The sequence below is a fragment of the Chrysoperla carnea genome, chromosome 1 (genome assembly GCF_905475395.1).
Source record: "Chrysoperla carnea chromosome 1, inChrCarn1.1, whole genome shotgun sequence".
In the NCBI taxonomy this organism is placed as follows: domain Eukaryota; kingdom Metazoa; phylum Arthropoda; class Insecta; order Neuroptera; family Chrysopidae; genus Chrysoperla; species Chrysoperla carnea.
The window spans coordinates 131,805,714-131,822,421 of NC_058337.1; the positions used below are offsets into that span (position 1 = coordinate 131,805,714).

The window sequence follows — 16,708 nt, forward strand, 5'->3', positions numbered from 1 at the left end:
ACAACGGTATCCATGAGAAAACCATAAAAGTCTTTAATTTGCATTAAGTATGCACGACAAGAGGACGAATAAGTCAGTATCATTTCGATGATTCACTTTTTTTAGTGACAAGTTAGTGAGTGTACTTCAGATTCACTAAAATCACAAAATAAAAAAAACTTTTAACAAGAAGAAAACCGACTTCAAAAGGAAAATTTTTCCAAAATATATTAAAATGCACTAAAAAGTTAAAAAATAACGATAATATGATGTAGTTAAAATTATTGTTATTTTTGGAGTCGATGTCAGCCAAGAAAACAACTCTGACAGAACAGTTTTCTACATTAGCTTGGCTGACACCGACTCCAAAAATAACAATAATTTTAACTACATCATATTATCGTTATTTTTTTACTTTTTAGTGCATTTTAATATATTTTGGAAAAGTTTTCCGTTTGAAGTCGGTTTTCTTTTTGTTAAAAGTTTTTTTTTTACTTTAATATTTAAATACATATCTTAATACACATGTACTTAGATAGTTGGTTAAATATGGGAGTTACATTATTATTATTTTAAACAATTGTATATGTTTATATTTTTTAAGTTGGCATATGCTTGAAACTGGAAAATAACTTTCAAGCGAAAAATGTTGGGAGTGGACGCGCACATCATAAGCAGACATTAAACTTGACCTAGGTTTTCAAGCTGAATTATTTGTATGAGTCACTCATACATAACTATGCGTAAAAGCTTGAACAGGAGGGTACCTCGAGAAACGGTAAACCATGCTAGGTAGAATGTATTTAGAAACAGAAGCAGAAATAATCTAGCAATAAGTTTCAGTATGTAGTAAAATTGGCTTAGGCCACTGTTGCGCTGATGGTCTTGATTCTCTCTTTTTCTTATTTTGTCCCAAAATACTTCTTGATTTTCTAATAACTCATGAAAAAAATATTACCACACACAGTATATAAATAAACAATTTAGGAATGCTTTAAGCCTAAATAGGATGTAATTGGCCCTTTAGTTTACGAAAAAAACCATAAACAATGACTTTTTTTGACGAATATTTAGTCTAATCCAGAAGTGAATTGTACAAGCGACAACGTTGTACAATTTACCTATGTGTTGTGATCATTGTACTGCTTTCTATACTGTGTACACAGATGAGCAATGTATGAGTGTATTCGATGAAGCCTTAAATATATATGTTATAGATTATCTTGCTGCTGCTAAGTTTGTCAACTTTTTTTGAGAAAAAATGTAATGCCTCGTCTTTTAAAAGAGTAAAAATGGAGTATTTTTAATATTGTATTGTCTCTTCGGTAGAGCACGGCTCTTCTGTCCCCACTAATGCGTCCTGTATTTCTTGAACGACTACATATTGTCTATTGTCTACCATTGACATATATTTTTTGTTTCATTTCATCTAATAAATCCCACAAAGTGATATATTTATATCGCTTTAAATAAATTTCACTGTATAATTCACATAAAATTTTATTGTTTCTTTATACATAATAGCTATTATAACAAATATTTTTGTTATATTATATATCTAATGTAATGTATAAGTATATTGTTTTGTTTATAATCATTATTTATTCTAGATCTATTCTGCATATAAATAATTACGTAATATCATTTATTTATGTTTTTATATATGTTTTCAAATAAATTCACTCACGATGCAGAAAAATTGTATGAAAATATATAGGTATATAGGTGGCGCTAATTATAAAAATTAATTTCCAAAGACGATGAATGAGTTTTCATAGATATAGAAAAAAATCGTTGATATATTAATTGCTAAAATTTACTCAATTGCTCTTATTCTTCGCTTTCTACGTTATGATAGGGGAGAGTAGCCTATTGTGTATCGGTACATACACGTATCGGACGGTTTTCTCATACGAGGTACCAAATCTGATGATTAATTCATAAAATAAATGAAACATCGATATTCTAGGTAAAAAAAATGCAGTTTTGTGTAGAGGTTAAATGTGAAACAAGAAAGGATTAAGAAAACAGATAAGCTTGTTGTAGTATTTTGATATTTTGACTTTGAGCTTTGACGTTATTTTACAACAAGAAAGAGTTTTATTTTGTTGATGATTGTGTTCCTAATGTAAAATATCAGAGTACCATTTAGGAGTTAATGAACCAGCTGCAAAATGGATGCAGAAATAATTCTCGAGAAAATAATACCCATCATTTGATATAAAAGTTTTAAAATAAAAAAAATACAAAATCGCGATATCAATCCTCTTATATGAGAAACTAGCAGAGATCCACCCGCTTTGCTGGGCAATTTCTCCTTTAAAAACAAAGACTATCACGTTACAGCCCACACTTATCCTCTCTTTTGTTCACAATTTCATGGATTTTAATTTTTCGGTGGGGAACTTTAACTTTTTTGAAAATGTAGTTTTGCTCATGATACTCGCTGACATTGTACCTTTCAATAGGTTCAATCATTAAATTAACCTGATTTTAATACTTTTTGGATCAAAATTACCCCAACCACCGAGTTTCATCGAATTCCAAAACAAAATTTTTTTTGCGTTTTTCTCGATTTTTTCAGGGGTACCCGTTAAAAAATTGCAAATAAGTGAGACATTTTTTGAATCTCCTATTTCGATAAAAGTCAGTATATAAGGTAATTTTAGCCCGAAAAGTACAAAAATCGGGTGCATTTGATGACTGGTCGAATAGTTTTTGAGACACGGATTAAAATTGATCAAAATATTGCGATATCTCAGAAACTGTGCATCCAATCATTAAATTAACCTTAACCTTCTGTTTTTTTACGATTATACCTACACTACCTCCCCCCTCTTTTTGTGGCTTTATAATATGGACGCAGAAATAATAAGAAAATGGAATAAATTTTAAAAAAATTGAAATTGTCATGGAGTTTGAATTACTGGTTCAACTGTAATATCAATGCTATATTGGGAAATAATAAAACAACAATTCAGTAAAAAAAAAATTCTGCTCTAGAAGAAATTTGTGTCATGATAATGATACACTGCCATTCTTCGAACAATAGCATGTTAATCATTGCACTGGTATGAATGGTATGCTGAAGTTAAAACTGAATCTTTTTACAAATAATAGAGTATAGGAGCTGACAGGTAGTTTTTTTGTTAAAATCTTAAGTAGATCCTTTGGCAGCTAGAAGAGATTAAGTTTGATCGGAAACTACTAACAGAACATTTGATTTTCTTTTTCATTTGTTTCTGCACGATAAAGTATTAATTTAAGAAGTGAAATACTTGTTTTATTGCTTAGAGAATTAAATATATTATAGCTACTTTAACTCTATACTTTATGAATTAATTGTAATATTACTTTAAAAAGACATACTGATTTAGTAGTCAACCCAATATGTGCGAACATTACCCACAATTTGTTTGATCAGGATATTTAATATGACATAACATAAAATTTCCTAGCACTTACTTTAAATTATCTCTATTATATTTCACTTCTGATAACTCACAACTCATTTTTCTGAATGAAAAAACATAAATTTTAGACAAAAAATACAAATTGACTGATTGTAAAATGCTTTTGCATATTCTCGAAAATCATGGCAAAGTGAATCGATTAAAAAAATTTTAGTTTCCTAGGTAACCTGTATGTCGGATTGTGGAGTTGTTCTTATTTGTTGTCTTTTCTTGTTTTTACCTCCCAACCAGCAAACCAATGAAAACGTACGATAATGATTATAGTTCCAATAATAACCTTTTTCTTTAAGCCGTTCTTGGCGCACGAAAATTTGCGTTAATTTTTTTTTTTTTAAGGATGTTTCTCGCTAAGTAATGAAATTATTCAAGACTTTCGTTTCAAATTTTGAGGGTGGTTTCTGTTAGAGCTTTAAGAGTTAAATTTTTCGACATAATAACCAGTCTGAACACAATCAACTTGTCAACGATCGAACGGTTAAAAATTTTACATAAAATGCATGTCAGCTCCTTAACTAATAGAAAAAATTGAGTATTGCTATAGGTAGATATATTAGATAATGGAAAGTTATTGATATCGCGATCTATTTTATATAAAACTATAGGTATAACTATTATGGAACTAATTTACTTTTATTATAAATTATTTATTTATTTATTTATGGATTTATTAATAATAATTTTTTTGATTAATATTATTATTGATATATAAAACTAATTTGTATAAAAATTTTTCATATAATAAATAATATTTGATCAAAAATCGTGTTTGGAATGCGATGATATTATATCATTATATATTTGATTTTATTATAATAAATAAAACATACCAGGTATTGTCTGGAAAATTGTCATTCGTAGGAGTCAAAATTGTTATAATCTTATGTAGGCCGTGGGGAAGAAATACTTGAAAATTCTTGAATGGCTTCCTTTTGGCGAGTCTACCAAATTTCTCTCTACGACTTTTTTCCAAATTGCTGCGTTTTCAAATGAGGATGTTAACGTCATATTTTAGCTATCGATCTGAAAAAATGTAGCAAAGAATTTGTCGGACACTATGATGACAACTTGATAACATTAATAATTATGAAATAAAATGAGCTTGTCTACCACCTCGAACATGCCGTACTTACTTAAGTTTTTTTTCCAATACATATACATGGTTCACTTTTTTCTGAATTTTTTAAATAATTATTAATGTTATCAAGTGGTCATTGTGTCCCACAAGTTCCATGCTGCGTTTTTTCAAACCGATAGTTTAAATATGCCGTCATCATGCTCATTTTAAAACAGCATTTTTGAAAATTTTATAAAGAGAATTTTAGTAGAAGTCTCACGAAGTTTTAAGCATGTAATTAATCATTTAACAAAGCACTCTTTCTCTACCACGGTCTAAATATTTTGTCAGGTAAAGTTAGTTCACTCGTGAAAGGGCTTTTCCTAGCAATTCAATAAAATTGAAATAAAAAATTATTAAAATTATTTTATTATTAATTAAATATTTTTTATGTTAACTGTTCGGAATTCTTACATTTCCTCCCATTGAAACAAAAGAAATAAAATTCGGCAGACTGATCTATTTGACTACAAAAGTTGTATTGTCGAAAAGATTTAATACAGAAAGGAAAAACAGTGAATCAAGGCTAAACCTTTTATATTGAATCAAGGTTTATATGCTTTACCTTTCAACTATATTGTTTCATAAATCTATAAAACTCATATATTTCACTTTTATTTTTAATCCACTTTCATTATATAAAAGAAATTAAAAAAGAAATAATTAATTAATCTCTTTATAATCTCATATACACAGGTATTATAATAACAATTCGGTCAACCAACATAGATTATAATTTACTATTATGTATAAATAAATGCATTTGTTATTAGATTATTAATCTTATGATTTGATTAATAAAAGGTGTATTTTATAAACACACTTGTTGTCACTTTTTCCTTGATCTTGTCAAATAATTATATGCATTCTTACAAAATATTTTTATTCAATTACATTATTTATAAAAAGAATGCAGTAAGTGACTATACAAGTGTTTATTCAGAAATTTGGAAGTCATGTTTGAAAGTTTCGGAAACCTTCAGACACTTTCTATTCAATCGAATTTAAGGTTGTCTCAGGGAAATGTTTATAATTTAATGATTGTAAAAAATAATGGTGTCAAAAAAATCAGGTATATTTGCTTTAATATTTTGTTATTTTTATTTAGCCGTTTAGAATACCATTCGTTTCTTTAAAATAGAACTATACCTCGCTTTGATCATTTTACTATATAATTAGACCAATAATTTCATACAATATTTTTTATCCGAATCTAACGGAATAAGCTGAATTTTTTTTCAAACCTTTATTTTGATAGTATAAATGTCGAGTCAAAAGTCGTGTCAGCATCGTTAGATATTCAAGGTCAAAGATTTTTGACCGAAACCACAAAAAATCTTTAGTTTCTGCAAAAACGAGATTTCGGCGAACTTTCCGCATTTTTTGTTTTCTAATGCTTTTATCTCGAAAAAAGTGAAGTTGAGTAAAAAATGTCAAAAATCAAAAAATGCTTAAAATTGTCCAAAATATAAAATCCAATAGTTTTTTAGATGATTAATAAAGAGAATGTGGCGTCCGGAAGTAGGGAACTTCTACCCTACCTATGGGGGTAAATCGAAAATGTACAAGCTCCCAAAATATGATTTTGTTGAGAACACTCAGGCATACATTTACCATGAGGTCCCATATCTACTGGTACAGTGTTCTTTCCTTGATCAAATACTTCGTTTCCTAAAGTATTTTAAAACCCCAAGTTAAAGTTGTCTACTTAAATGAAAAGATTTATTATTAAAATATAAGAAAAATAACAATAATAAACCAAAAAAAATTAAATTAAATTAATATTTATTTTTTCTTTAAACATTAATTAAATATTAAATTTCGTAAAATTAGTTCATTATTAAATCAATTAAGTTATTTATTTAATAAATATTTCTTTTTTTATTCATTAACTACGTTTAGAAATTTTCTTTTCTTGAATAATACGTAATTTTATAATGATTATATCAGACCTTAGCACAACCTAGCTTGGATTAATTATAGTGAATAGTGAATACACAGGTAGCTGTTATGTAATTTGAAATTCTTTAATATTTATAATATATATATGTTATTATATTATATGGTTTTCAAAAGCGTATGTTTGGTTCTAAATGAGTAAATTTGTAGGTCTTGGAGGAGACATAAATAATTACACACAGTTTTGGTTTAGTTTACATCTTATTAATTCAAATGACAATGAAAGAATATTCTAGATCAGTAAAAAAATAAATTGGAATGTGTTGCTATAACTCCTCATTCGGTCAAAAAACTATTGAAATTGGAGTCAGGAATAGTCAACATTAGCATTTGCTAATGAAATCTGGAGACCAGAACCTTTTAATAATAAAAGAAAGCAGCCATAAATTATACTCTTTAAGGTGTTTCGATGCCAAAACGAAAGTGTTACTTAGTCACTGTTAGAGTTAAAAAGTGTTAATAAAAATTTCAAGTCGATTATCTGTACGCATTACAATAAATAAATTATTAAAAACAGCTCTTTTTAGATGGTGGTATATGAAGCAACCGTTATAAATGTTGGCTTTTTAGTCAATAAGTGCTTTTAAAAATATTTTACCATTTACATAAAAAAAAACTTTTATGATTATTCCTCAAGTTTGAAGCTTTAAAATCATAACAATATTAAAAACTGTGCATCAAATTGAAAAACTTTTTTTGGTAAAAACACTGACTTTGATAGTTAATTTCTCCTAAATCATACAGGAATCGATATTAATTTTTCACAAATGACGTATAAAAGAACGATTAATTGATAAATAAAATTTCAAACCTTTGGTATCATTTTCAATTTATCAAAATAAAATATAGAGTTGAAATGAAAATGAAAACATAAATTTAAAATTTTATGAATCAATTAATTACCCTTCCATAGAAATAAATTTCGATTTTTGCCCCAATTTCCTAGATCAGTTTTTTGTATTTTTAAAATATGTTTTTTTGACTACCAAGTAGTCATCATCAGTAAGAATTAGCTAGTGATTACTCTTATTATGTGTTACTCTTTGCTAATAAATATTTGATCATAAACTAGATAACTAGTGAAACTAGGATTCGGTCAAAATTAACATATTTATTGAAATCTGGAGACCAGAAACTTTTTATTAATAACAGAGAGTAGCAAAAAAACGTACTCTTTTAGTTTAGTTGCCCTATTACTTCAGTTGGTTAAGGCGAAACCAATTCCGTCCGCGGTATGCTTAGGGTAGCGGGTTGGATCCCTACCGTTGTAACAAAATTAATTTAATTAATAGTTGTGTTGGGCTGGTGTAGTGCATGGCATATGCATGAAGGAGGTGCACTCAGCTTCTGAAATTGAGGAGCTGATAAATGAAATTATCAGCAGAAAGTTGGTAAAACACATATATGGTATCAAAATGGGCTCTATAGCCTAAGTGTGTTCTTCATGGACAGCCAATATAACCTAACCTAACCTAACCTAGTTTATAGAGCTAGTGTACCAATCTACTTTACTTTTTTTAATTTTTTTTTTAAATAGAGCAGAAATCCCGGTCAAGAAGTTGAAATGATTGTTAATATTTTCGGTGTATATTAAAATGCATTAAAAAGCACATTTTGTCAACCGGTTTCATAAACGGGACTCAGCCTTGTCCCAAAAAGTACTCCGGTAATACACATAAGCAACTCTTCGATTTCAAAAATCAACATTTTTCTTGTTGATAATAAAATAAAGCTCATAATACAAAGTTAAAAGAAAAATAAATTGTTTATTTGAGAAAAATTGTATCAAATGTATAAATACTCTAAATAAACATAATTTGAATGTTTACTATAGAAATTTAAAGGTACGATTTCAGCAACTCAGAATTTTGCATGCACTATGTCCGATCTCTCAATCTAATTTCTGTCTAATTAGTAACTTAAAATGCTTATATCATTCGTATTTTTTCGTCGATTTTAATTTTAAATTCTCTTTTTGTCATATCTTTTACGGTATTTTCATATTTTGGTACGAAATGTTAAAAAAAAATTAACCATATTTCCCATTAGGGGATTCCATTTTCATCATCTGGGAAATTACTGGTGTGAACCATAAGGATCGCATTCACATGAACAGTTTATTCAATCTAATTTTCTTAAATCTATGTTTATTACTTATATATATTTATGTTTATACATTTTAATTACATATCCTATACATAACTATTTAACCGGTAGTAAATATTCTATAGGTAATATAGGTAACATTATTACTAACAATAATAAAAATTAATATAATAATAATACTAATAATAATAATAGGTAATAATGTTTATTCATTTTAATTTATATGTTAAAAACTAAAAACAACTTATTTTAAAAACTTTACTTTCAATCATATATCTATAGTGTTAAAAAAATTATTTTATTTTGTTGTTTAATATACCTTCATATACCTAGTTTGTGTTTTTAATTCATAATTTATTATTAAATAAATGATATATTAGGGCATAGATCAACATCAACGTTAATAACTAATAAGGTACCTATACGTTTTTAAACTATAAACCATGAAGATAAGAATAAGTGAGGAAGGTGCATTCTTAATAAAATATAACACCTTAGTTTTAGTTAGAGGGTTCCAACTCAAGTTATAATGTAGTTGTAAAATTATTCCCATCAAATTAGATGAAAGGACCCCGCACGATTTAAGATACGAAAATTTTCTTCATATCGTTCGAATCAAAAGCTCTCGCTGTCACAAAATTTTTAACGAGTAGTTTTCAAGCTATGGGCGATTAAAGCTACACATATATTATAGTTATTGTACCTGTATGACTTAGAAAATGGCTCTCGGTGAAACGTTCTCAAAACACCTCCAAAATATTTTTCGGATCGTTTTGATCAAAAGCTCTCACGACCACAAAAAAAATTTTACGGAGTGGTTTTCGAACTACGAGTAATCAAAAGCTACATATTATATTTATAGTGGCTACTATTTGATTTACTGAAGTTTTGGGTGCGCCACTGCCACATATGCCAGTTTTTATCTTTTTATCTGTAGAATAAAATTTTCAAATGTGCAGAAGAAAAGGATGATTTCAGAATAACCAACGCAACGATTTTCCATGTTTTTCCACAGTTTTTTTGTAATTTATTCGAAAAGTATGCATTTTAGTGAAAAAAACAGATCAGTGCAAAGGAACTGGGCGTAAAATTTTCGATCGATTTGTGTATATAAAATTTTTCTTATCTTTCATATTTTCAGAAAAATCTAAAAGATTTCTTTTAAAGCGAAGACCTTTCAAAGGTTTCTCTTTAACCAACCTACACAATTTCATATATTTAGGACTGATACCAATACTTGTGAACTTTGTCTATAATTTTATCAAAACACTACATTTATAGAAAACAATCAGGTCTTTATTTACATATTGGGTACGGCAAATTGATCTAAAGGTCAAAATAATTTTCCTTAAATGTGAATTTGATCGTACAGACATAACGAAAAATGATGTTGAAAAAACTGTATACTGAAATAATGACGAATTTTTCACTTTAGTTCAAATTGTATAAGTCAGAACTAGCTGCAAACCTTAGGGCGGCATTTTTGCCATTTTCCAAGGGCTTCGCTTTGTGTAAATCCTACCCTCAGTACAATTTATGCCACCTCCGAGTCAAAATTAAACATCGTAATGTTAGTATATCAGCTTGGATCTTCCATTTACTTCTTAGTTCAATGGATACAGAGTCATAATTTTTAAATATCAAAATTATATTTAATGATTGATAGATAAGTTTCGATATGCGTTTACTTTGATCTTATAATAAATAAATATTATTATTATTAACTATTGGTACATACTTTCTTATTTCATTTAAATAATAGCTTATTTAAACACACAACTGAACAAAGATACAAATTATTAGGATTATTTATTGACGCGGTATAAGCATTTTAAGAACGTATTCATAGTTCATAATTCCCTAATTTTTCATATTTAAAAAAAAAATTGGGTTTGGTCTTTCTCTCTTGGGCCTTACTGCTTTGCTGGACAATCTCACTTATCCTTCCACGCATAACAATGGAAATAAATATTATTTTCGAAATCGTCCAGCAAAGCGGATTGATACCTGCTACCTTTATAAATTATAGCTTATGTGTTATTCTGATGTATAAGCTATATTATTGTAAAATGGCATTAAAATTCATTCAGTAGTTTTCTAAACCGTCCAGATTACATCGAGTCATCGAAATAATTCTCTTAAAACACTTTTCGTTTCAAGGGCATGTCTGTTGAAAGAGGTCAATGGTCTCTTTTGAGGGTCGGAAAGAGTGGTAGTCCATGAATGGGGCCTTGGTGACGAAGTGTCAAGAGTGCTGCCTGTCGGGTGGCAGGGAGTTCAGGTGCTCAAATCAGATTGATTTTAAAAAAACGTAAACGCATAAAAATTTATAACTAGGCTTGATTCCATGAGAAAATTTTAAAGTGAATTAAAATTGATTAAAAAACGAAGCAGTTATAAGCAATCAAAGATTGAATTCAAAGGTTGTCCATCCTCTTTTAGCAAAATAAAGTTTTATATGTAATCTCTATGGCGATACCCACGTATGACGTCCACTAGTGGGTATCTTCCTCTTTGTTTATTAAGGAATTTTAAACGTTCATATTTTGCATGCTAGTAAAGATTTTTAAAAACCAACTTCACTTTACCAGTCCAGTGAGAATTCTGCAACTGAAGTGATAAAAAAAATTTAGTCCGATCCCCTATTATTAATGTTTAATTTCGTTCTAGAGCAATAATAATCATATATTCTCTAATTCTGGGTGGTTCACACTATAATAAAAGTATGCGTATATACTTATTAATTAGAAAAAAAAATTAATTTTAATAATCGTAATAAACATTATTTTGTAATTATGTCAGAGTATAAAACTCATAAATACAGTGTTTTTCATTTAAAATGATAGAACTTAAATAGTTGGACAAAGGAATACATAAAATAGCCATTCTTAGTGAGTCCTCAATAACAGCTCCGATTTTGATGATTTTTTTTGCTTCAAAATGATTATTTTTGTATATTGTTTAAAATCAGAAAAGAGGAAATAATCTGGAGATGGAATTGGCAATGTTGTGACTGATTTATCGACGCCTACCCTAAATCATTAAGAAGAAATTTCGAGGAGATATTGATTTTATACTGTAAATGTCACATGAGAAAATACTTTTCGAAATTCATATCCTAAAAGGGTGAAATAGGGGATGAAAGTTTGTATGAAAATATATATAAACTGTCATGTTTGAGTTCACTACTTAACCAATTTTAAAAGTTCTTTCACCTATAGAATGCTACATTATCAGCAAGGGCTAAGCTTGAAGTCCCGTCTGATTGATCGTCTTCACATGATGTTAATTATGACTCTTATCGTCCGTCAATGTGTCAACTTTTTTTTCGTTTAGTTTGACTGGTACCATATATCTAACAATTTGCTATAAAATATAAGTTGTTTAAGTTTGAAGTTCTATGATTTTAAATGGAAAACCTTTTAATAAAGTTTCGTTACTTTATTAATTATAACTCTTGTTGTAAATAGTAATTATTTTTTGTTTAAATTATTATTTTATTCATTGTTATTTCGACAATAACAATATAAATATATTACTTTTATACTTTTTATACTTATTTCGTACTGGTTGAAAATATTCACAGCTTTGTACACACAGATGAGATATCGCAATATTTGGATCGATTTTAGCCCGTATCTCAAAAACTATTCGATCAGTCATCAAATACACCCGATTTTTGTACTTTTTGGGTCAAAATTACCTTATATACTGAGTTTTATCGAAATTGGAGACAAAAAAAATATTTCGATTTTTTGGAATTTTTTTAAGGGGTACGTACCCCTTTGAAAAAATCGAGAATATCGGAAAAAAAATTTTGTTTTAGAATTTGATGAAACTCAGTGGAAGAGGTAATTTTGATCCAAAGAGTATAATAAAAATCGGGTTAATTTGATGATTGGATGCAGAGTTTCTGAGATATCGCAATATTTGGATCGATTTTAGCCCGTATCTCAAAAACTATTCGATCAGTCATCAAATGCACCCGATTTTTGTACTTTTTGGGTCAAAATTACCTTATACACTGAGTTTTATCGAAATTGAAGACAAAAAAAAATATCTCGATTTTTTGGAATTTAAAAGTCGTTTTATTTAAGTAGAAAAACTATTCAGTAGTCAAATAAAAAGTAGAATTATTTTTATACCGACACAATTCGACGTCAATAGTACGTAATTTCAGTTATAGACATTACAATTTGATACATACTTACCTGGTATGTAATTGTATGTGAGGTAATTGTGGGGTAATCAGAGTAAAAAGTATTTTGAATAAGATTGTATATAACACGTTGTTTGTGGATTTTAAATTGTAGAGAAATTATCTAGTACATATCTTATAAAATGTTTATTAAAGTAAAAGTTTTCATTAAAAAAAACGTCCTTGAAGACTAATGTCCTTCAAAAGAATATTCCATTTAATATAATTAAAATGACTTAAATTATTCAAGCTTTTTAGCTTTCCAGCTTTGTTATATAAGGGGTTCTATCCAATTGCGAGTTCAAAACTTTTTTTTTTTGGGAAGACCATCTATTATAAACATATATATAAAAACGTAAACATATAGGAACTGTTTTTTTTTATTTTAAGATCTCGTTATCCGATTTCAAAAATTTTATATGGTACTATACCAGTAGGCAATCTTCTGAAAGTCCTCCAAAAAAAGATGTCCGGCGCGACGGTGAGCACTAGATCTCTGGTTTGGATTGCCTAAAATGAAAAAAATCCAGAAAATCTCTTTAGTCGATAGATGAATACAGGTATTAATCGAAGAAAAAATCAAAATTTTGATATTCAACAAAACGGCGCCTTCCAAAAAAAAATTCAAAATGCTTCAAAATTTCAATTTCCAACTTCAAAAGGGTCTAAAATATCGAAATAATTTTCAGAAATCTTATTCCGTCGATTAATACCTGGAAAAAATATCAAAAAAGATTGTGCAAAAATTCGAAACCGATCGATCGAGCCGTTTCGGAGAAATCATGCTCGCCGACTTTGAAAACGCTGTTTTGAGAAAAAGAGACATTTTCACTAGACTATCTGTTTACTTTTTAAAACAAATCCCTCTATTCCTCCCAATTTTTAATAAAATTTCCCACCTAAAAACTGAACGCCTAAAAATTCATTTTATTCAACAAATACCTAAAATGTAAATAACTATCATTTGATTCAATTTTATTAAATACTTGAAGAACATATATGGAATAGCAGTTAAATCGTAACTAAATTAACATAAAAGTAAATAGGTAAATATACAAAAAAAAGGCAGAACACATAATATTCACTGAAGCTGAACATCTTATGCGTAATAAAGCATAATATTTAAGGCCCTTTGGGTATATTTATTTATTATACATAGATATACATATATTTATTATTATTCAGATTTACTTTTACCAAAGTTAATTTAATTTTACTTTAATTGCATCTACTTAAAATAAAAAGTAAATTTAAAAAATAAATTTCATTCAAAAAGAAAAAAGAATCACTTTGTAAAACATCCGACTTTAAACCGCAAATTTATGCGGACAGGCATAGAAATTAATTTGAATATATTGGAAAAACCTTAAAAATAGTATGTTAAACATCGCCATCTTGTGTGTTAGAGAAAGTAGAAGTCCCGACAAAGGACACAGCAAAGTATGTGGCCAGATAAAGAACATCGACATCTCTTACAGGAATAGCATAGCCATCTCTGATCTTATCGAGAAAACCTTAAGATAGTAGTCAAAAGATCCTCGCATTGGAAGTCTCTCTCAAAACAAAGAGGAAAAACTTGATGAGAAGGTTGGCAAGATTGAAGCGGCAAGATAAGACAAATCGAGACTTCAATCTTTAACTAACACCTCAAAGAGAACTATAAATATAGGGTCAAACCTGGCCTAAAATAATAAAACACATTTTTTGGGTAAAATTCGATGGCGACATAGTTGACATAGTTGCTTTCGATGGCGATAAAGTGATTATACCGGTCATACAATTTTGCGATATCATTTTTATAGTACGATTTTCCTAGCGTCAAAATTGACTTCAGTTTCGGTGATTATCTTTTCATCGGCGCTAAATCTCTTTCCAGCGAGCATTTTCTTGAGAACAGGAGTCACTAAGGGCCAGATCTGGAGAATATGGTAGATGCGGAAGCAATTCGAAGCCCAATTCAAGCAAATTTGCTCTCGTTTTCATTGATTTGTAGAATGGGATGTAGGAGGCGAGAGGGAGATTGGCTTCTTTCTTAACTGGTTTCCAGTCTTGTATTTTATAAAGGAAATAATCTAGACAGAGTGCTTTAGTCTCCAATTCTCTCAGCCCATAGAAAGATTAGCATCATTCCTGTTGAACATTATTCTCACACTAGAGGCTTTAATTCCAAGGCTGTTTTAGGACTCTAGTCAGAAAGACATCTTGCAAAATTCTAGTAAATTTTTTAAAACGAAAGTGTTCCTTTGGGATTAATAATGATATTATGACAGTCTTAGTATAACAAGAGATTATTTATCTTTGATCCTCAAACATTTTCTTAATTCGGTTATTGTAAAGGATAAAAAAAACAAAATCGAATTTGAATAATAAAAAACTAATGAAAAATGATTTTATTTACAAAAGGAAGAAATGGTACAAAAATCGTAAGGTACAAAATAGAAAACAAATCACATATTTTCAAAAAAATTCAACAAAATCAGTAGTGATGTCCTTCGTCATAAGTTTTGTAATGTTGTGGATGTTGAGCGTGACCAATACGTTTTACTTCAGCGTTGAAACCTTTGTGTGGGTCAGCAACGTAGTGGACAACACGAATGGTACCATCAGCTTCATGTAAAGTGTATTCACCTTCAACATGGTCACCATGACGTTTTTCCCATTGATGTTTATTATCACCAGTATGTGGGTCTTTTACGGCATAATCAAAGTTGTAATGTGCTGGGGCCTTTAAAATTCAAACGACATTAATTTTTCATTGCATGCCATTAAAATTCTTTAAATACTTACAAAATAATCGACATGTTCTTCCCCATGTGATGCATATACTGCAGCAACAACGCATAATAATAAAAATCCCTAGAAAATAGTAATATTTTTTAGATTATGTTCAAATGAAACAGTCAGGAAGTAACTGTCTATAAACATTCATCCAAAACAAAAAGAGTTTTGCTAATACTTTTTTGAATGTTCTAAAATTAATAAGTGTCTTTAATTTCGAAAGTAAACTAATAGGTATTTCCACAAAATTGTATCTTTTAAATCGCCAGAAAAAAAGAGTTAGTAAACCAAAATTATATTTTAACTAAATTTTGTATACAAATTTAAATGTCAAAGCCTTTCGATTATAATTAATTTTTTTCACGATACAATGGCGTTAACTATAATGATAAACAACTTGTCGAGTCATTCTTAATTTAAGCGAATTGAAAAAAACACCCATATACCAAGAATCGGACCCAGGGACTCCTTTCTTTGGGCCTTCCACGAGACCCGGGTTCGAGTCCTGTATTTTTGCCCATTCTCATTAATTAACTACATTTTTAAACAGTTTGATCTTTTCCGAATCAAATGAAGACTTCTAAGAAAAGATTCTAATGCAAAGGAATGATAATTTTGATTAAGTTATGTTCAAATATAGAACTAACAAATTAATTAAATATTTACCATGAATGAATTCATTGTTGATGGATATTTGTGTTTAAATTTTTTTGGATAAATTAATAGAATTAAATTAAAAATGAAACTGATAACATACAGATAAATTTTGTTGAATTTATATGATTATTAAAAAATTCATTTTTTATTCGTAAATATTCATATATGGTAGTAGTGGTATAGAAATGAATTTATAATTTTTACAAAATATTGAATAAAAATAAGAATTAATATATAACGTAATAATATAACTAAAATTGCTACATATTTTTGTTACATGGTTAAATGATTTTCGGTGTAATAACTGTGATGGACCATGAATTTTAGTAAGTATGAGATAATAATACATGTAATACATAAATTTTTTTTTGTCAAACCATAATATGTTTTATAGAGTTTATTGATTTGTATAGATAATATATTGCGACAATTTATTCATAAAGT

The 16,708-nt window shown here is 28.5% G+C and overlaps 2 protein-coding genes across 2 annotated transcripts in view; one reads left to right on the forward strand and one right to left on the reverse strand.

The window, feature by feature from the left end:
* The window catches only part of LOC123305478 (sodium leak channel non-selective protein), a 111,813-nt gene that overhangs the window by 28,199 nt on the left and 66,906 nt on the right, over positions 1-16,708 (forward strand). The gene's annotated exons all lie outside the window — the stretch shown is intronic.
* Positions 15,259-16,340, reverse strand: LOC123305482 (adult-specific cuticular protein ACP-20-like). The gene is made up of 3 exons (XM_044887204.1): positions 16,274-16,340; positions 15,617-15,685; positions 15,259-15,554 (listed from the first exon to the last, which is right to left on the reverse strand). The coding sequence occupies exons 1-3, from the start codon at positions 16,286-16,288 to the stop codon at positions 15,306-15,308; spliced, it is 333 nt and encodes a 110-aa protein (XP_044743139.1). The 5' UTR covers positions 16,289-16,340; the 3' UTR covers positions 15,259-15,305.

Excerpts from the sequence above, each read along its gene's own strand:
- LOC123305482 (XM_044887204.1), bottom strand. Across the intron at positions 15,555-15,616 it reads AAGAACATGTCGATTATTTT|GCCCCAGCACATTACAACTT; the intron begins GTAAGTATTTAA and ends TGAATTTTAAAG.